This window comes from Chionomys nivalis, chromosome X (genome assembly GCF_950005125.1).
Source record: "Chionomys nivalis chromosome X, mChiNiv1.1, whole genome shotgun sequence".
NCBI lineage: Eukaryota > Metazoa > Chordata > Mammalia > Rodentia > Cricetidae > Chionomys > Chionomys nivalis.
In genome coordinates, this window is record NC_080112.1 from 125,446,715 (window position 1) to 125,468,256 (window position 21,542).

General features: G+C 39.6%; 1 protein-coding gene across 2 annotated transcripts in view; it reads right to left on the reverse strand.

The window, feature by feature from the left end:
* The window catches only part of Mid1 (midline 1), a 363,047-nt gene that overhangs the window by 107,876 nt on the left and 233,629 nt on the right, over positions 1-21,542 (reverse strand). For both annotated transcript variants that reach the window (XM_057760186.1, XM_057760184.1), the window contains exon 2: positions 7,202-7,917. In XM_057760186.1, the coding sequence (XP_057616169.1) occupies positions 7,202-7,861 (660 nt within the window). In that variant the 5' untranslated portion in view covers positions 7,862-7,917. The remainder of the gene's footprint in view (positions 1-7,201; positions 7,918-21,542) is intronic.

The window sequence follows — 21,542 nt, forward strand, 5'->3', positions numbered from 1 at the left end:
AACATTTTTGGTTTTGATGAGAAGCAAAAAAAAAAAAAAAAAAAAAAAGTGTTTTCCCTCCAGTTTAAAAATAATAAATGCCCAATGGCTACACAGAAGACTTAGGCAGTGTGCTTAAAATTTCAGATCATAAAGCAAATCTGTATTTTTTGTCTGTTTTTGAGGCCCTCGGGGAAAAAAATCCCAATTGTAAAGTAGCATGATTTTTTTTTTTTTCTGCAGTGGCCTCGGGTAGCAGGGAACATGCACTCATATGATCCCAGCTCCGGGTATGAGGTCTGAATCTTCAAGATAATCAGTCTATGGAAATGTTGGCAGGGGAACTCTTTAAGACAGCTTCCTTGATGGCTCTGGAGGCATCATTCCAAAGCCAGATCTCTACAGCAATTTGCAGAGGCCGTGGAAGGCATCCTCCTCCTTTGGGATAGTGGCTTACAGCCAGGCCAGGTGTGTGTTTAAAATCACTGTAAAATTGCCGCATATATTTCTCAAAACCTCAAAAATGACTAGCTCATTTAAAAATAATGCTGCCTTTGTTGGTCCTGTTAGGCTGAAAGAGAAAGAACAAACTGGGCACTAGGGGACTGGGATCTGTATGTCTAGGTGGTTGGGGGCCAGCAACTCTGTATACTACTTTCAGTCTGAGTTACCACAACTACACAATGTGAAAGAAACAGCGTGAAGTCCGAGGTCCTCTAAAAGGACACTGCAATAGGTGCAGTGCATTGATCTGCACTCTCCTTGGAGTGAATCCAAAGCCAGAAGAGACAGTCATATGCAGTCTTTATGATATCTAGTTGTACCAGGACTGCAGGATTACATTTACTCCTGGATCCAGAAGCCAATAGGCAATTAGTAACAGTTCTTGCTGCTTCTTAGTTTGGGGGCAAGACTTTGAATGTGACCTGCGTTTTGAACTGGGGTGCACTGTGTCGATTGAAACAGACCATAAGATAAAAACTAATGCAATTGCCTCTTCATGCTTTCCTTTCCTCTGGGAACACGACAGTACTGCCCGTATCTGGTATTCTCATTTGACCTTTCTTCCATAAAACATACTTTGTATCACCCTCCCTTGAAAAGAAAATTGTTTTACTGTTATCTTATAGGCAGGAGTACAAACGTCTTCACCTTACATTAAAAGACTTTCAAAATCTTCCTTAAAGATACCTCTTTTGATATTATCTCTGCTGGCCCTTTATTCAGCACCTCCAATGCTAGCCAGCATTGTCCAGGGTCCTAAGCTGTCTTATCTATTGCTACAGACAGGTCTATGCTGGTCCAGTGCATGCGCAGAAGCTTTACTCAGCTGCTTTGATGCATAATACACTGATCTGTCAACACAGCTTAAATCCCACCACCCTGAAGCAAGGTTTATTGTCTACTCAACACCAGAGCCATCTCTTCCTCCTCTGAATCCCAAAACACTTGTCTAACCCATCAATCAATTCTGCACATGTCATTCAACAAGTGTTTATAATTGGCATGCCTCTACCTGTGGCTAGGCACTTTCGAAATAAAACAAAATACATTAAAGGGACAACATGCACTCTTATCTCACACATAAACATGGCGAGCAATAGCTAAAATAATATTAGGCAGCCAGTGAAATGCCAAAGTCCTCACACTTAACCATTACACTCTGCCTTCTGGTTTCTAACAGTAGTTCTAATATTGCAAGCTTCCTCTGGGTCAGGCACAATACTAAGAGGTTACATGAGACACTTTATTTTCTTCTCCCATGTTTCTGTAAAAGCAAGCACAGTACATTACTAGCCTTGTTTTATAGACAAGTAAAATGGGGCACAGGAACATTAAGTAATGTTCCAAACTATTACACTTGTTTACACAGTCCCATGACTCAGAGGTACCTCGTGTACTTGTCTGTGCACTTTCCGAACTCCCAGAGCTTACAAAAAATGTTCCCAATTTAAATCATCAGGCAATAGTAAATTTCTCCCTGCAAGTGAAGGATGGGGGGAGTCATGAGAGAGTAGACAGGTAGAAAGGAGGAGGGAGGGGAAGTGGCTTTGAACTTCACCATAACAGTAGGTCCCTGGAGATGCTTTCTTCCCATTCTGTCCATTTTTGTGTTTTTTATAAATATTTCAAAACCTTATTTTCACCACATGGGAATATTTAAAAATATATTCACATTGTAGGCTCTGAAAATGTTACTATGAAATAAGCACAAACAAAAACTGCTTTTGATGGAGATGTTTGGAACTGTTAAGACACCCTACACACACACACACACACACACAACCAAAACACTTTAGAAAATACATAACTCACTTTTTAAAATATCATGTGGTGAATCATCATACAACCTGTATATATTTCAAATTAAAATCTAAGCTAAAATACTTGTGAACTGCTTGATAAACCTGTATAGGATTACAAAAAGGATGTAGTATGTGATTAAAGGTCAAATTTGAATGGTGGATAGCAGGAGTTTTACAGGTATCTATTAAACTTGACATTGTTTAAAGTCTAATACAACACTTGGAAGTGGTAATGTGGAGATTTTCTTTTCTGGGAAGAATTTCTCTGTCTCTCAAACTGGTATCTGTGTCATTGCTTTGGACACAACATGACTTCCTCCACCAGCAATAGAAAACATATCTGGCTGTTAGCTCCATGAAGATGGTGACTATTTCAGTACATATTATCTTCAGTTAGTAAACGGAATTAACTTATCACCTCTCAAAAGGTATATAGTCTTGTATGTTATCAATAGCATAGCTTCAAAAGTCTTAAAACAAGAAAAATGACACCGTATGAAAAGATCTTAAAGAGTTCACTCTTTTTAGTGGAAAGTTTAAATGCAGACAAGACCAACTGATGAGACTATAGGAAATTTAAGATACAATAAACAAAAATTCTAATGCTTAATAAGCAATGTTGTGTACATAAATAAGACCGTATGCCATATACATTTAAATGAAAAAAAAAATTTTTTTAAAGCTGAAATGCTTTCAGCTACTTTTTTTTTTAAATTTATTTATTTATTATGTGTACAACATTCTGCTTCCCACACACCAGAAGAGGGCACCAGATCTCATTACAGATGGTTGTGAGCCATCATGTGGTTGCTGGGAATTGAACTCAGGACCTCTGGAAGAGCAGTCAGTGCTCTTAACCTCTGAGCCATCTCTCCAGCCCCAATGAAAAAATTTTTATATGCGTATGTTTGGAACTTCAATGACCCAAAAAAATCTAGTAATTACTTCTATTAATCTACCAAATATTCAAGATGTCATTAAAATATTTAAGGTAATAGGAGGAATAGTTAAAAAAAACACTTAGGGTAATAGAATAGTTAAATTATTAAGATTCTAAGAACACAGCTAACATTGTTATAGTTGTTGCTATTCATTGTCTGCCATAAAGGGAATACTGGAAACATCAATGTAGCTACATATAATTCAAAATTATGAAGATTCTAATATTAACACAGGCAATGCATATATGCATACAGATACACAATGTGTGTCTATATCACACAGACACACAGACACAGACACAGACAGACACACACACACACACACACACACACACACACACACACACTGGCCTAGTTCTTGCATCATAAGTAATTAGGATATGGGGTGGTACTGGCATTTGAGTCCAGAGCATCTCACATTTTAGGCAAGCTCTCTCCCACTGAACAGTAGCTCCAGTCCTTTCTTTTACTTTTTATTTTAAAAGAGGATGTCACACATTATGCTGCCCCAGCTGGCCCTCAACTCTTACTATCTTCCTGCCTCAGCCTCTAGAATAACTAGGATTATAGACCTATGCAACCAGGCCCAGTCCTATTTCTATTTTTATAGTAGAAACACAATAAAGAAATTCTATGAAAAAAAAAAGAAAAAATCTCTAGCTCAGTATCTTCTCATGCCATTATTGTCAATTGGGAAAGACTTTCAATACTATAGAACCTCATCTGGGTATGATAGTATACACTTATATTGCTGAGGCAAGAAAACTACTGAAAATTCAAGGCCAACCTGGGTTATATAATGAGTATCATACAAGTCAAGGCAATATAGTGAGAGCTTATCTCAATAAAATAAAATAAAATAAACCTAGGAGCAAAATCTCCTACCTCTGCTTCTATATGTAAAGGGCTACATAAAAAATAGAGTTTTAACTGGAACTGTTGGAGGAATAATTTGAAAATCTCAGTGGGTTGGTTTGTTGAAAGCTATGTTGCGTGAAGAAACTCCCAGAGTCAGCCTTTAAAGAAAGCATAGCTAAAACAGTTTTGAACTTCAGTTTTAGCTCGTTTCAAGGGAGGAGTGAAAGACAATGAAAGGTCAATTTTTCTATGTTGGCAAATTTTATAGGTGCAACTCGAGTAAAGAAACAAGAGACCCAATACGGTACGCGAGCACAGTATAAGAGGAATTATTACATTGTAATTTCTTGGAAACTCTAGAGTGCATTATTAAACTCTCTTATATGTCAGTTATGTGGTTCACAGGTCGAGTCTTTAACCAGAGTTTGTAGGACTGGAGGGTTTCTTAAAATTCAATTAAAATGATGTTTTAAAATGGCCATATATAAAGCCTTTTTTGGCCTGGAGTTCACTATGAAAACCAAGCAGGCCTTGAACTCATAGATATCCACCTGCCTCTCTGCCTCTGCCTCCTGAATACTGGAATTAAAGGCGTGCACAACCATGCCCAGCCATATTTTATTTCTTTACAGAACCATACATCTTTCACACTGAAATTTGATGTAATTAAAAAATGCTCCCCCAAATGTGCATTTCAAAGGAAACTATTATTCTTCATAACCATATCAGTACAAATATATATCAATATGAAATCCCACAAAGCACCAATTTACCTTTTCAGATCACTGTGATAAGTAATAAAAACACACAATTCCTTGGTTTGGGTCTGTTCATTATGCTATTCTTTTTTTAAAAAAAAAAATCAGCATTAGTATTATACTAGGTTTTCAACAACACAAGAAAGTACATGTGTTCATCAATTTGTGGTGACTTAAATCTCATCACCTCGCAAATGTCCTATGTGCTTATGATATTTTATTCTAACATGAATGGCATGTTTCTGAACAAACATGCTCTGTTGCTATGTTTTCCACGCAAACTCTTAAAAGCATATTTCATGGAATAACTGTAAATAATTGCTCATGAATATATTTTGTTGAACAGCTGCACATGTGTTCCCGTGCATGGGATGTTGTTTATATGCCTATATTTCTGAAATTAGAGAATAAAATATGCAACCTGGTTAATTGTCAGACCCTCCCTGTGGCAATATCAATGACTGTTAATTCTTTGGCTTGATTAGACAAATGAACCGGACTGAAGATTTGTATTTTCAACACAGAAAGGGCTATTGCGATATCTCCTCATAAATTTGAAGCTGTTACATAAATAATAACTGTGCTGTGACAGCACACAGAAAATGAGCAGAACCTGATTATCAAATGTAAATAGCAAGCCTGGGAGCTGTTGAATACGCAACCTCATTATGACGATATTGTTCTAACAAACAATCCTTAATCCAATAAAAAGAACATTTTCTTGGTAAAGATCAAGAAAGAAAGAAAGATCAAAGGTCTCTATTCAGTCATCTCAAAGTTCTTTACCTCCCAAGGACAAGAAAGGTTCAAAGGAGATCACCTTGGATTTTATATACTGACAACCATCTGGAATTTCGAAAGACTGACTTAGTCGTAACTTCATGCACATTCCTATCCCTGTTATCTACTTTAACGATACTTTTCTCTGTTTCGGCTCTGCAATGCAGTGGAATATAATGGGTGTCTATCTTCTCTTGCCTGTGATACCTAAATTCTTGTGGCAAGCGTCCTCTATGAGGTGAAAAGATGGATCACCTACCACCCCTCACTCCTTGGACATTTGAAGGGAGGCATGCTGTGCAGGAACTGCATTTGTTTCCCCGCTGACATTTAGAAGCAGAGATTCACTTTAGCCTGTCCACTTGCCTCAGTGTGTCAAGAAATCACAAGTTGGAATCCCAGATGTGGTTTCTTAATCCTCATAGTCACAAAAGCAACCATGTAGCCCAAGTAAATACAACTGCTCATTAGTATGAGGAGAAGGGAAAGGAACCATTTGTTAAAGGTGATGATGTTCTCTGAGCAATAATGCTCTCTGCACCATCTGATTCATTTTGTTTACTCAACAAGTTGCTATGTTTTTCCTAAAAGGAAGGACTTCAGTATATATTTACTTAACGCTTTTAAATTATACTTCCTTTCCTTTTAATTAGTGTCTTGTGATCTAAAATTAGCTGATGAATATAATACCTCACTCAAACTCTTTCAGCTTAGTTTGCAGTAATTAGGCCCACCGTCAACTGAAGCTGAACAGACAACAGGAGATGATTTTGTTTTTATTTCTCCCCTGGTGATTTCCAACCTTATTTAGAGAGTGATTTTTTTTTTAAGTTACCATGTAACCATATTAATTACTATCCCCCAAGCTGGAGTTTGGATAATTTCCTACTAGAAGGAAGCAAAGTTCAGACAGTCTTGCCTGTAAAGTCACAAAATAAAAGAAGCTTATACTGCCAGGAATGCTCTTATGAAACACGAGACTGTTAGAACATGATAGTTCACCAGTAAGCCGAATATCATTTACAAAAGGAGGCCACATGTCCTCTAAAATCCCACATTCTCTCCAGACATTCTTCCTTCTAGTCTTTTGTTTGTGCAGTAACTAGACAAAGTTATAATGTGAGGAAATTACTTTTCCTGGATGAGTGAGGAAAATAAACGTCCATAAATGCTCATCAGATCGATTTTTATCTTCCATCCCCCCCTTTCTCACTCCTTCCCCTTGCCCATCTTTCTCTCTCTCTCTCTCTCTCTCTCTCTCTCTCTCTCTCTCTCTCTGCTTTTTTAAAGAACTGCATACATTGAAAATGATCCAGAGAAACAGCAAGGGTTGAAAAGGATCCAGATATTTCAAATTTGCCCTCACCTTGACAACACTAAAATTACAAGCAGCAGTCAACTTTTACAAGATACCCTCATTGTGTAACGTTTATAGGCTGCCAAAAACATGCTACAACTAATCAGACAACAAAGGTGAAGAGTAAACCTTCCCCCGCCATGTAGCTAGCAGTGAATACACTTTTTATTTCCATGACATTTGCTGGCAGAAAGGGTTTGGCTTAAGGCAGATCGGACTAACCTTCAATTTGTCATAGCGCTCACTCAAAGCTGCCACCTGATGATCGCGGTGCCGCCCAACCAGTTTACACAAGGCACAGATTAACTGGTCATCGGTCACACAGTACATATTCACCTTCTCATCCTCGTGCTCCAGGCACATCAGCCCCCGGATGTGTGAGTCCGGGATTGGCTCAATCAGACGATGGCCCGTAAAGGGCTTCTTGTTCGGGTGAGTGGCTTTCAGGCACTCATCGCAGTAGGACACTTCACAAGTGACACAGGTCTTCACAGCATCTTGGGCAGGATCCTGGTCACAGAACTGGCAGAGAACCTTCTCAGCAGAAGACATGGTGTTGCCGTCAAAGGGCCGCTCCCTGCGGGTCTCACTGGGAGAATTGGGCCCGCTCACAGAGGCTTTCTGAAACCTGTCAATGATGTTCTGGAGGGTGACGTTGCGCTTGAGCCCGTCTAGACCTCGCTGGCTGAGCGTGATGACATGCCTGCAGGTGGGGCACTGGAAGGCGCTGATGGACTCCACAGGCTCGTTGGTGGCACAGTGGGAGACCAGGATGCGGTGGGCACAGTTGAAGCAGAGGCTATGTGCACAGGGCAGCAGGAGAGGGTCCTCAAAGAGCTCCAGACAAATAGGGCAGGTCAGCTCCGACTCCAGTGTTTCCATCTTCAGGCAAAACTCTCTGGGGTCATCAGCAAAATCCAAGGAAGCTGATCAGCTATCTGGAAACAGAATGTAAGATTGGATTAAGCATGAGGGGTCAGCCGGGGGTGGGGGTGGGGGCTGTCAGCTTTGAATGCATCTCAGGATAATTCCAAACACAGGCCATGGAAGGGAAAAGAAGGGCATGTTTCAAATGCCTCTTTAACTGGGAGCAAATGATAAAACCAAACCAAACAACCCAGGAGCCTAGCATTTTCTCAAAGTTCTGATTGTTGAAAGTGGCAGCTTTCTTTTTCTTTGCTACTATTTATTGTTTTTTTTTTTAATGGTTTTCACAATTTTGGCTTTTAAAAGATCTAACTCCAACCTGAAAAATAATTGAAACTATAACTTCTATAACTGGTATATGATCAGAATAATTTTATGTCACAACCGAGTTTCACCTTTGCTTAAAATTAAAATAAAGAAACTCCTGCTGATGAACGACAACCACTCACAACTTGGAATTTGTGAACTTGCATATTAATCTATATGCATTTTAAGAACTATCAGTTTGCAATAGCGGGTCAGGGTTTTCAACTCTACAGATGTACTCGCTATAGATATGAGCCTTAAGTATATATGAACTCAAATGTATGCACTGCAGTAGAAATAATGTTTAAGTTCAGGGCATCATTTTCCAAGACATTCTTGAGGGAAAAAACATGTATTTGCACAAAGGTGATCATAGTAGAAGCAATATTTTTGGCATATTCTCATTATTCTTCTATTGCTTAACCCAGCAGTAGGATATGGGCGGCAGAGAAGAATAGAGAAAACCATCCAGGCGTCATTTTGAAGGCTGTAATCCAATGACTAATATTATTAGATACATTTGATAAGTTTGAACAACGATAATTACAGTTTAGAAAGCAATGTGGAAAGACTATGAGAGACTGCTGAGGATTCCTGTGCAGCCCCACTTGGCCTAAACTATCCTATCTCAGGCTTGTCACTGCTGCCAGCAACAGGCCTGGTTGGCAGGAGGTCTTGTCTCATACTCACAGTCCTGCTGGCCCAGGCATGACCTCTGCCAGCTTTGTTGCTCCCCTCCAGGCCACCTTCGGGTGGCCCAGCTGAATGCGCCCCATCCCATAAATACCCGACTGCTTTTGTGAATTCCTACCTCCCTTCCCTTCAAAAAGGGAAGGCAAAGAATCCCACACAAGCACCAGTTCATTAGGGTGAGAGGCCTCATACTCATTAGCAGGCCTGGGAACTAAGCCCCTTTGAACCTTCTCCCTTTCAGGGCCATTAGTAGAGGGCCGCAGAATGCTGCCTGGCATATCAGCTGCAGCCCAATGCAGCAGGCTGTGGGAGAGCGGGGCAGTTTACCAGGTCAGGAGGTTCAAATCACTCACAAGGGTAGAAAGTTCTCAGTTGGGGAAGGCTTCACTTCCAAAGCTGTGTTTAGTGATTCTGACAGTTAGGCGTTTGTGTTCACACCTCTGCTTCTTTGCAAAATTCAAGGTTTCTAGAATCATCTGACCTTGTATGAAACAGTATTCATCTGAAATGCGCACTGCTTTGGTGAAACCCCATCACCTCACTGCCAGTTGAGAGAAAATCAGTAAAGACTGTAAAGTGTGTCCTGGGCCTGTTAAACATTAGCAGAGCAAACTAGTAGCCGAGGAACAGTGACCAGTCACTCCCATTTACTACCTAATAAAGGAGTGGCTGCAATGTGCAATGCTGGCGCTTACTCATCTCCCACAGTCTGCAATGGAAAGCCAAAGGCTGCTCTTCTACAAAACGTCACCATCCCCACTTTGGCCCAGTCCATTGTTCCTGGAGATGCCGCTGAAGAAATTGAAAGATTTTGCATATTAAGCAAGACTTAGATTAACTGTAGATAAAGAATTATCTCTGTCTCAAAATTCTGCTCCTTTACTACTGGAAGCATAAAAATCAAAAGGAAATTATAGGCCTGAAAAGAGCACAGGAAACTATGTTCTGTTCTGTGATAGCTGCTGTTAATGTTTACATTATTTACTTATTTAAATATATTCCTGTTTTACCATTTTTTGAGACAGGGAGGCCTTGCTAGATATTACAGGTTGGTCATAAACTTGAAATATTCTTGCCTCTGTCTCGTGAGTGTTAGGATCATCAGAACAAACCACTATCAGAGAAGCACAGCCAATTATTTTCATTTAATTTTTATTTTCACATATGTAGTATTTGCACATATTTATGTAGCATACGGTATAAATATAGCATATATATTTATACTATATTTATATAGTATTCCATACCATGCAGTATTATAAGCCAATACCTAAAAAGAAAGTGTGAGAATCTTTAATGTAGGCCCATATTTCTATACAATGTGGCAGCCAGGCTCTGAAGCTATAGGCCCCACCTAAGGTGGTCACATAGCCCTGCAGACAGGCTGTCACTGCCCTAACAAAAGGTCGGGATGTTGTTGCTCCTTTCTTTGTAATTTGGAGGATGCCTGATAGAGATGCTAATTCAAACTTAACTAGTTTACACGCAGACAGGTAGTTGTGGATGGGACTGAAAGCCACCTGGTTACCTAGGAGACAGAATGCAAATGTATTTCCCCTAAATTAAGTTTTGGTGTAAAGACTGTTTGGAGGATAAATGAGAGGAAATTCTTCGGGATGTGAAATCAGGACTTCATGAGGGACCACTGAGAATCTCCCTGCCGATGAAGCCATGTGAGTTGTGTCTTTATTCCCATGGCTCCATGTCAGTCCAGAGAGAGATAGTTTATTTTGGGGTCTGGTCTAGAGAAATAATTTATGGTCTGGGCTACCACCAGACCCCGACACTTTAAAAAAAAGGGCAAAAAAATCCCTTGAACGTGGGAATGGGTACATTGTCAACAGTTAAAGTGCCTGTCATACAACATGAAGACTGGAGTTCAGTTTCCCAGAAGCCACATAAACACTAGGTGGGCATGGGGGCCACCTGGAAATCCATCTCCCAGAGCAAACTGGTTAGCCAGACTAGGCCTATAGAGCTCTGGCTTAATCATATGCCCACACACATTAGCATGCCTACACACATATGAATATACATATACACGTTGATGTACAAAGAACACAAGTATACAAAATGAATTTTTTTAACTTATTAAAACTGAAAATAGCATGCCATATGATCAGAAGTAAAATGAGAATGTCAGAGAGATTAGCATTCCCATGTTTCTTGTAACATTAGTCACAGTTGCCATGCTATGGGAACAACCTAAGTGTTTATAAATGGATGACTAGATAAAGAAATGCGGCACATACACACAACGAAATACGATTTGGTTACAAAGATGGAATTCTGTCATTTGTGGCAACATGCATGCAACCAGAGGACATTTTGGCAAGTGAAACAAGTCAGACAGGGAAAGATAAATATTGCATCATGACTGTGTTTTTCATGGAAGTATCAGATTCCATCCCATGGAGGTAGCATGGGAATTCCCAGGGGTGATTCCACTGTGCATCCAATGGAAATGTTGATATTTTATTTACTTAGTCAGAAGAAGGCTACTGTATGCTAGGTATTAAGCTGGTCCCAAAAGAGAGAACCGTGTGTTGTTGCTGCTCCACCTCTATTATCATGAGCTAAGCCATCATCATCTAATACCTGGGCTAACACAAGACCTTTCTAAATGCTTTCATGGCTTCTTCTCACTCTTGTCCTTCTCCTTATAGTCTAATCCCCCGAACAGAAGCTAGAGAACCTGTTAAAACATGACAGATTCTGCCTTTCTTCTGTTCTTCCCTTCAGGGGCTTCCCATGTCAGTCAAAGGGAAATTCACCACAATAAAACCAGCACTAGAAAACAGACTCAGACAGTGAGCTCATTTCCTCCCACGCTACTCCTTTTTTGTTCTGCTTGGGGCACATGGCTTCCTTGTCAATCCACAGATATGCCAAATGCATTCCATCTTTCACTCAGCATATACAGTTTTTGGAATCCACATCATTCTGGCTCCACAGTCACCTTATCTGAACCCACATGAAACTAATTCCGCACCACTACCACAATAAGTACCCACCCGTTCTAGAAGTCTTTCTTGCTTTACCTCAGTCTGTTGTACTCCATATATCTGTTGCTAACATATTCCACTACTTTCTTATTGATGTCTCCCTTTAATGTCCCTAGAACTGGACAGTGCTGTATAGGATTAGAGATTTTTTTTTTCTCTTTGGAGGCTACGTCACAAATAGCTAGAATAGTGTCCGATGTACAATAAACTCAAACACACATTGATTTCTTCAACTGTACTGAGCTGAAGCTGAATGAGTCAAATAGAACTTTTTCCTTTTAGGGTCTGTCAACCAGTAAATTAGAAGTCACCGAGCTTTCTGTATAAATAGCAGGGTAATAATTTTTTGGGGGGGGCATAGGGTATGTGTTGCAGAAATAATCATAAAAACACATAAAAGAATGTGCATAGCTGGGCTCTGACATAGCTGCATTTTGACAAACAGATAATGAGCCAGAGCTGACCTACAGGTCTTAGTTTTAGAAGAGAGAGGAGGACACAACTGGCCAGAAAACAAAGGAAAATCAGCAGCAGAGAGGCCTGACCAGAATGCCAGATGTGTGACAAGAACAGCAAAGATGGAGGAGCCAGACATGGACAAGCGAGTACATGTTCCCTTGTTAACAGGAAATTCTTTGCAATGGGATTTCACCCTGACATCAGTGGAAATGATGTGAGTTCAGTGCTCGGGGCAATTCATGTAGGAATGATTTAATAGCAGCTGCTCAGATCTGAATCTTTTCCTTTTACTGCCAGAGTACTCAGCATGGTGCTCTGGGCAAATGTCTACACTGTAAATAGTTAACTGAATTAAGTGCTGAGAAAATAGCTAGATGTGATAAGTGAAGTTCAGCCAAATTTCTAAGTCGCTGGTTCACATAATTGCAAAAGGGAAGGGGCCTTAGCTGATATCTACAATAAACTCTGCTCTTCACTTTTATCCATAAGTTGCCACATATCTTCTTCATTACTCAATAATATCCACATATGCCATTCCCCTCTTCAAGAAATTAGCCGGTCTTATTTTCTACCATTTAAAAAATATCTAGAGAAATCAAAGTACTATTTATGTTTCATTAAAATATTAAAATCTTTACATGCACTTGGTCCTGCGGTAGGCTCAGGCAATGTTTAGCCCTTGCCTTGGTGCCTCAACAATTCATTAAGGAAGGGAAAAAAGACCGGACAGTTAAGAGCACTTGCAGAGGACCTGGGTTCAGTTCCCATAGCCTACATGGAAGCTCAAAAGTACCTGTAACTCCAGTTTCAGGGACTCTAATGCCGTCTTTTGACATCCACAAGCACTAGTCATGAATGTATATGTATGTATATATATATATATATATATATATATGTGTGTGTGTGTGTGTGTGTGTGTGTGAAACACTCACATATATAAAATAAATCTAAAAATGAAAAGAATATGTTTGTAACATAACAAACTAGGAAATCCAAAAACAGAATAATCTACTCTGTTCAAAAGGAAAAAGGGACAGGCAGGTTTCCTCAGAGTAAAAGATGAGGCAGCTTTCAAAAGTTGAGTAAGGTTCATTCACAAGATAGTGGGGGTCAGGTAGGATTTGTGCAACAAAAATGTTATCTTTCTTTTGTTTTCTGCCTAACCTTCACAGTTCACTTTCCGCATTTTTTAGCTAGCGTCTTAGAATTTATTACAATAGAAGGAAATCACACATGCACAGTGTTGTCAGGAAATTCTATAGCTCAACATTTTTATGAATGGACTGATTAGTCTTTATTCTGGAGGAGGAGGAGATAATCATGGGAAACCCTTTGCGCCAAATTGGGAATAGCAGTAATTCAGCATCTTTGCTTGCCTGGATGTAGTTGGTCTACAAGAATAGGGCAGAATAGTAAGCAAAGAAGGAGCTGACCAGATAATCAAAAAAGTGTAGGACATTCACCATGCTGCATGTAAGCTGCCTGAGTGTCCCGGAACATGAGTCCACAGATGTGCCCCACAATTCTAGCACTCATTCTAATCATGTCCAGAAGTAGGATAATCTTAGAATTAGGATAGTGACATATTTCAGTGAGACCTTGCATCCTTAGATGTCAGGCCTCTTCTCAGGAAACTCATTTACCAAAGAAAGCACTTCTCCACAATGAAAAGTAAGTAAATGAAGGCTTTGGTGGATAAAGATGTGGGTGTTTACCTGCCTCTTTCTTCTTCAGGTTTGGTCCTCTCCTTCTGAATATCATTACAATTGCAATTCTCCTTCTCTAGTTGCTCTCTCTCTAACTGCTGCTGACTTCCTGTCCATAAAAGCCTCGAAGTATTCTAAGTGTGGGTCCTTCCTTCCAGGAGGCAAGCCAGTGTACTCACTCATTTCATGGTTACTTTCCGTGAAAGTTATTTCTAGGCTTGAACCTCAAAGCACCATTTTTTTTCTGGCATTTCCGTTCAGAGTTGACCAACCTCAGCTTCATGGTCTATGACTGCTTCAGACTCAGAATGCAACCCCCTTGGAAGTTACTGACTTCCTTCCCCAACCTGTCTTTTGTGGAGGTGTCTCCCAAAATGTTTCAATTGCCATCTTCAAAAGTGAGAAATCTGCCACACTTTCTATTCCTTTCTCTCTAGAGAAAGCAGAGTAATGGCCCCAAAGATGACTACAAGCTACATCTTGGGACCTGTGTGTAATGTAAGGAACAGGAGAAAAGAGAAATTAAAGTGGAAGATATAATTAAGGCTTGTGAACAGTTGATTCTGATTCTACAATAAAGGAATTAACTAGAACCATTCAAGAGACTCAAAAGAATCACAATACTTCTCAAAAGTGGAAGATGGTGGCTGGGTGGTGGTAAGTGAATGCCTTTAATTCCAGCATTCAGGAGGCAGAGGCAGGAGGATCTCTGTGAGTTTAAGGTCAGCGTGGCTTACAAAACAAGTGGCAAGACAGGCTCCAAAGCTACAAAAAGAAATCCTGTCTCAAAACATTTAAAAAAAAAAATCAGAGCGATGTGATGTGAGGAAGGCTAGAACTAGCCACGGCTCCTTTGAACACAATGGACAAGGCCACAAACCAAGGAACACTTTTTGCCTCTGGAAGCTGGTGACGTAAGAATGAAAAGTGGATGATATCCCACAGCGCCCAGAAAGAAGCAGAACTCTGTGGATACTTTGATAAATTGGCAATTTATGCTTGATGTTAGACTTCTAAAACTATAAAATAATGGATTTGTGATGTTAAAAGCCCTTAGGTTTGTTACAATGTAACATAGCATCAGCACATAGCATCAACAGAAACAAATACATTCTTCCTCTCTAAAATTCAAATCATTGGGTAAGAAAGGTGTGCCAATTTTTCATAGCTCCCTGCTGATCCAGACACATTCTACTACATTTTTATTTTTTTTTTTATTTTTTTTTTTTTTTTGGTTTTTCGAGACAGGGTTTCTCTGTAGCTTTGGAGCCTGTCCTGGAACTAGCTCTTGTAGACCAGGCTGGTCTCGAACTCACAGAGATCCACCTGCCTCTGCCTCCCGAGTGCTGGGATTAAAGGCGTGCGCCACCACCGCCCGGCTAAAATGCAGGTAAGTCTCTTTTTTTAAGATTTATTTATTTATTACTCTGCCTCCATGTATGCCCGCAAGCCAGAGGAGGGCACCAGATCTCACTACAGATGGTTGTGAGCCACCATGTGGTTGCTGGGAATTGAACTCTACTACATTTTTAGACCACTGCCTTCTCCATAAAGAAAACTAACCCTCTTAATTTGATTTCCTTACTTAAATTCTATCTTATTTTTATTTGCTTGTATGCATTTGTCTATGTGTGGGTATATACACCTGAGTGCAAAAAGCCCTCAGAGGCCAGAAGAGGACATTGAAGTCTATGGAGCTGAAGTTATAGACCTCTATAAGCTGCCTGAATGGATGATGGGAACCAAACTTTGGTCCTCTAGAAGAGCCGGAAGTGATCGTAACTACTGTGCTGCCTCTCTAACTCCAAATGCGATATACTCCTGCTATTTCTTCCTTGAGTTTACTGCTTGTAACCTGTTCCCAGAACTGCAGCTTTTTCATATCTTCTCTCTCCAGAGGATAAAACAGAGACATTCCCGTGGTGCCCAACTATGACTCCTGCCTGGCATCTCATCTCCATTTTAAAATCTTTACCAAGTTTCTCCAAACTACACCTTCAAGTTACACCTTCACTACCCCTCACTTCTTAAGTCACACACCCATGAAATGAGACCATTTACCACCATTTGCACTTGGCTTTTCTTTTTCTTCCTACATTAATAATTTTCCTTAAAATTTTTTTTTTTTTGGTTTCATGTTAGTTTTTTAATCTCTGTTTTGGGGGAGGGGATGTTGGATGAGAATGGAACCTTCCAGAGGCCCAAAGAGTCCTGGTCACTATTGTATTTGGCAACTTCATATTAAACAAGGAAGAACTGTTTAAAAACACAGCTGTAAACAATGTGACATGTACTAGATGTTTAAACTTAACAGTTACAAAGTAACCCTTTAAGCTGAGAAACATAAACCGGCATAATAACCCTATTTAACAAATCTCTAAACTATTTATTGAAAAATATTGTTTCCTCCTACACAAATGAGTAACAAAACCCGAAGTTTAATATGTGAATCATTCTATTATCTCAATATATTCTGAATCACTGAGGCATAATCCAGGTATGCATGAGTTTAGGCATATGAGGGCATCACACACACACACACACAAGCTTCATATGAAGAAAACATTCGTCGTCTCAAATGCAGGCTTCTGCAGGATGTGTGAGGTGAACGAAATGGCCACCACACCCTTACAGGGGATAAAACCTGAATGCAAGAGTTCACACCTCATAGAGTCAAGGAAAATGAATTAACAAAGGAATAAAAAGCTAGTGGAAGTGGGGAGGGCTGGAAGGATAACAGAATCTTGGTACAGGGTGATGGTTCAAGTGATCTAGTGACCTGAGCAGAAAAAAATCACTTCCTTGCTTCCTGTAGCTTCCAGGTTTCTTCATACTAAGGCATTTTTATATTGAAGAAAGCATTCATTCTAGGAGAACTTTCCTGGGGTGGGGTATTGTCTTTGTTTATGGCATAGCCTATAGGAGAAAACAAAGGGAAGGAGAAAATTTCCAATACAAGAGGCATGGCACAGGGACCTCAGCTGCAGGGCTTGTCTTTAGAAAAGAGGTTTGGGGAAACCCAGGATAGGTACTCTTAAGGAACAACCCATGGGCTTCTGCCTATTGGACTCATCTTTTTTTTTTTCTAACTCTCCTAGGAAGTCAATGCAGACAAAACATATAAGCTGCAAGTCTATGTTGTTAAATCCCTTGCTGTCATCTTGTTCTGTGTTAGAATTTCACAATGGTAGTCTGGGAAGCCTCCCAGGAACGCTATTTTCATACAGTTAGCATATGCTTGACCTTGAAGAAACATCTAGTATCCCATTAAGACAGCATTCATTGCAAGCTTTAATTCATGACCAAACTCAGCAGGCAAGCATTCTTGTTCAGACATCCAGACCATGCAACTTTCACTTTCATACTCAAAAGTTGAACTGCGAGTGCTGGGAAGATGGCTTAGTGTGTAAAGGAAGGCACCCACTGCCAAACTTGAAGACTCGGCTCTGATCCTCAGAACCTGCGTGATGAAATAGAGAAGTGACTCTCACACGTTGTTCTCTGACCTCCATGGACATGCCAGAGCATGCAGGTGTGCACTTGTGTACACACACACACACACTACAAGCAAGCTTGTGCAAATGCACAAATAAATATATGTCATCTTAAATTCTAATTTTAAAAAAGAATCAGATTAAGAATTAGGTATCGCAGAGAAGCTGTATCCTTTACCCACCTGCCCATATTCTGTGTTCTGTTTGCACACTGCATGAAACATAATTATTGTTCTCATTCGGAAACTAGAAAGAAGATTACACATGCAGTGCATGAATAATTTCATTCTCAGTCTCTCACTGAACAGCTCTGAATATCATCAAAATCAGGCAAATTAGTAGGGTCAAGGAACAAACTGGAAAAACCACCTTTGGGTTACTTGTGATTGATTGTCAATAGCAAATGTTTCCCACCCACTTCCTAGATGATTCATTCACAAGGTACTTCATGTGATTTTAGTCCAAATATCCTTTAGACCATGGAAACTAATATATACATTTACCAAAATACAACCCAGATAACAAAAGCTTTAACACATGGTTCTCAACCTTCCTAATGCTGTGAAACTTTAATATAGCTCCTCATACTGCACTGATCCCCAACAATAAATTATTTTTGTTATTATTTCAAAACTGCAATTTTTCTACTATTATAAATGTAAATATTTTTGGATATAGAGTACTGTTAAAAGAGTCTAGACACACAGGTTGAGAACTGCGGCTTTAACACAACAAAAAGCTACATCAAGACACATATAATTGGTTTCACAAAGATTAGCTCCTAAAAGAACTGTGAGCAACAAATATCACTGAAAATGGCACAAATAAATTGTATTATTTATTTTAAAAACATGTTCCGTATCTTTTATCTCCATCACCTGGGAGAACCTAAAAGTTGACTTACTGGTTTTAGTATGGTGTCATACTTATTATAGAACTATAGGTACTATGTCTTTTGAAGAACATGGAATGGTATTTTTATCATGGATCAGCAGAATACAGACTCTGAAAGGCTCAAAATGAAGTATGGGAAACAAAGAATCAACCCGAGTATGTGAGATTGCAACAGGCTGAGCTGAGAAAGAACCTGCTTTCGTCCATAGGAGCGCAATTTCCTAACCCAGGAAAGGAAATAATAACTTCATTAAAAACTGGCTCCTATATGCAAGATGAACTCACTAAAAATACAATTTTTAAATGACATAATACAAGAACACAACATCTGCATATTCAACTACGTAGCTTAGTATTTAACGTTCAGTTAATAATCAACACACTACTCAAGGCTACTTTAGTGATTATCACCCTCTCAGGGGAGGCAAAAATGACAATAAAATGGGGCTTTGTGGAAAGAGAGGAGATTCCCTTGGATTTAAAGTCATTTTGGAAGTCTGGGAATGGGACCTACAATATTTAGCAATTTCACACTTTTGTTATGACAGAGAACAGTACACAGACAAAATAGATTTTCTAATATAAATACTGCATTGAGCAGGAACTTGTGGGAGAAGTTTGATCCAGTCACATTCTACAAGTAATGCACATTACTCTACAATTACAGTATCACTCCATGTAACCTTCACGTGTCAGCACATCCAGATTCATTTAATTGGTAACAGACAAGTATGAATTGCTGCCAAACAAATTGCAGGAATCCAGGGGGACTGAACTGACTAAAGCAAAAACGACAAGCAGATAAACACCAAGATGCTAGCCTTGAGTTTTTAAAGCGTCAATTAGGACATTCGAACAACTTCAAAATTATTGTTTGTTTTAGTTAGGATAACTCAAGTTGCAAATGAAATTTTGCCTGACATGAGAACTAGGGAAGACAATGTCATCAAACACTTACCTGGTGGAATTCATACAAATCAAATCAAACTATTAAGCAGCCCTTTTTGCGTCTTTCCACATCTGCCAGTAACACATGCACTTTTAGTAATTGGATCTCTGGGACATTCTTTAAAATAATCACACACTTGCCTGACCATGCAACCTGATTAATAATGAATGAACATTCCTGAAAGGAATCATTTGGAATCATGGCAGATGTCTGTGGGGATATGAAGGCTTTAATGATCAAAATTAAGGGGAAATGGGAGCTGGGTCACACAGTCTGGTTATTGTAATTGAAACCCAGTCTTCCAAATTTACTTAGCAGAATGCTTAAATACTCCTGGAAGTTCATCTACACACACAGGCAAGCAAAAGACACTCATGACAATGAAAAAGAGCAATCCCTGTGTCACTGCCTCAACAGTTAAGAAAAGCCCTAGAAAGCTTCAATCATGCAATGCATTCCTAGAAGCCTGGGAAACAGGCTGAAAGCAGAAACTCCTACACTGGTACTTAAGAGTCCTTAGAGCACCACTCAAGGTTCTGACAAACAGATCCCCTTGAATACCCACCAATGGACTGCACACTAGTTCTTTTTGAAGAAACATCGCTGTAGGTAGAGGATGGGGTTCCACAAAATGATAGACAGGCCACTGAGACCAGGTAGTGGATGGCAGGCAGAGCTGGAGCAGTCCTGTGTGTGTCTGTGAGAGAGTCGACAGTGAAACACAACAGGAAAGTCGGTCCAACAATTCCAGGAAGGCCAGCTCCACCTCATCCACTCCGCCAGGGTTGCCTGAGTTGAAGAATCAACTGCCTTTTCCACGGTTCCCACTGTGACTTCCCTGTCCCCTATCCCAGTCAGTGTTCAGCTGAAACAAAATAGAAAGGCAGTTCAGGTCAGGCTAACACCCAGTGCCTGGCCCAGAAGCAAGATGACTTGGCACTGAGATCAGCCCTCTCCCTGCTTTTCAGGGACCCGCAGTGACTCAGATAACTGGAAGGATGGTATCTGAAGCCAGAGGCAAAACATCAGCTCTCCGAGATGCTACGATCAGGAACTATCTTTCCCAACTCGGGGGTTCAGAAACTCACACTTCCCATACCTTGGGTCCTTTTAACACCCAACTGAGCACATTCTTTGCTTTAAAAATAATATGCTTATTATTTTGTTTCTTTAGTCTCACAATTCAAGTTTTAATTTATGAAAGAAGTTAGAGTTTTTTCCTTTTTTGTTTTTTGGGTTTTTTTTTTTTTTTTTTTTGAGACCATATTTCTGTAGCTTTGGAGCCTGTCCTGGACCTAGCTCTTGTAGACCAGGTTGGCCTCGAATTCACAGAGATCTGCCTGCCTCAGCTTCCCGAGTGCTGGGTTAAAGGTGTGTGCCACCACCTCCTGGCCGATGTTAGTTTTCAATTTACAGTAGGAGGAACAACCCCTTATACAGATATAGTAAGTCATTCATATTTTCTTCTTAAAAGACCTTTACATTATGTGGATTACCTTAATATACAACTAAGAGCATACAAGTGCATGAAATACACATAGATATTCAATTATGCATGTACACACATGTACAAATTATACACATCTATCATACATATATACACATAAGCACCCCCAAAGAATCCTATATATAAACAGTCTTCTCTGGGTTTCCATGGAGAGTGGTTTCAGAGCACCCCCACTAAAGATATAGATGCTTAAGTTTCTTATACAAAATGGTATGTCATTTGCATATATAAATATGCTCTCACATATTTAAAATCACCTCAGATTACATGCAATACCTAACACAGTGCTATGGTGAATGATCTCAGAGAAAGTGACAAGAAGAGTCTGTACATGTTAAGTATAGACAAAACATTTTTCACATAGTTTACATCTGAACTGTGTTGAATCTAGGCATTTAGAACTCACAGGTTTATTTCATATGCATTTAATATACTATATATAAATCTAATACCATATGTATATACAGGCTACAAAAGTGTATAATTTGCCCCCAAACTTGATTTTGCTCTCCATAATTGGTCTCCCAAATGGCAATAAAGGGTGCACTGAGAATGGAAAGTAATCATTTAAAATGTGGTTATCTGAAGAAAGGGAAGTAGATTTTCGAAGAGCAAAAAGAAAA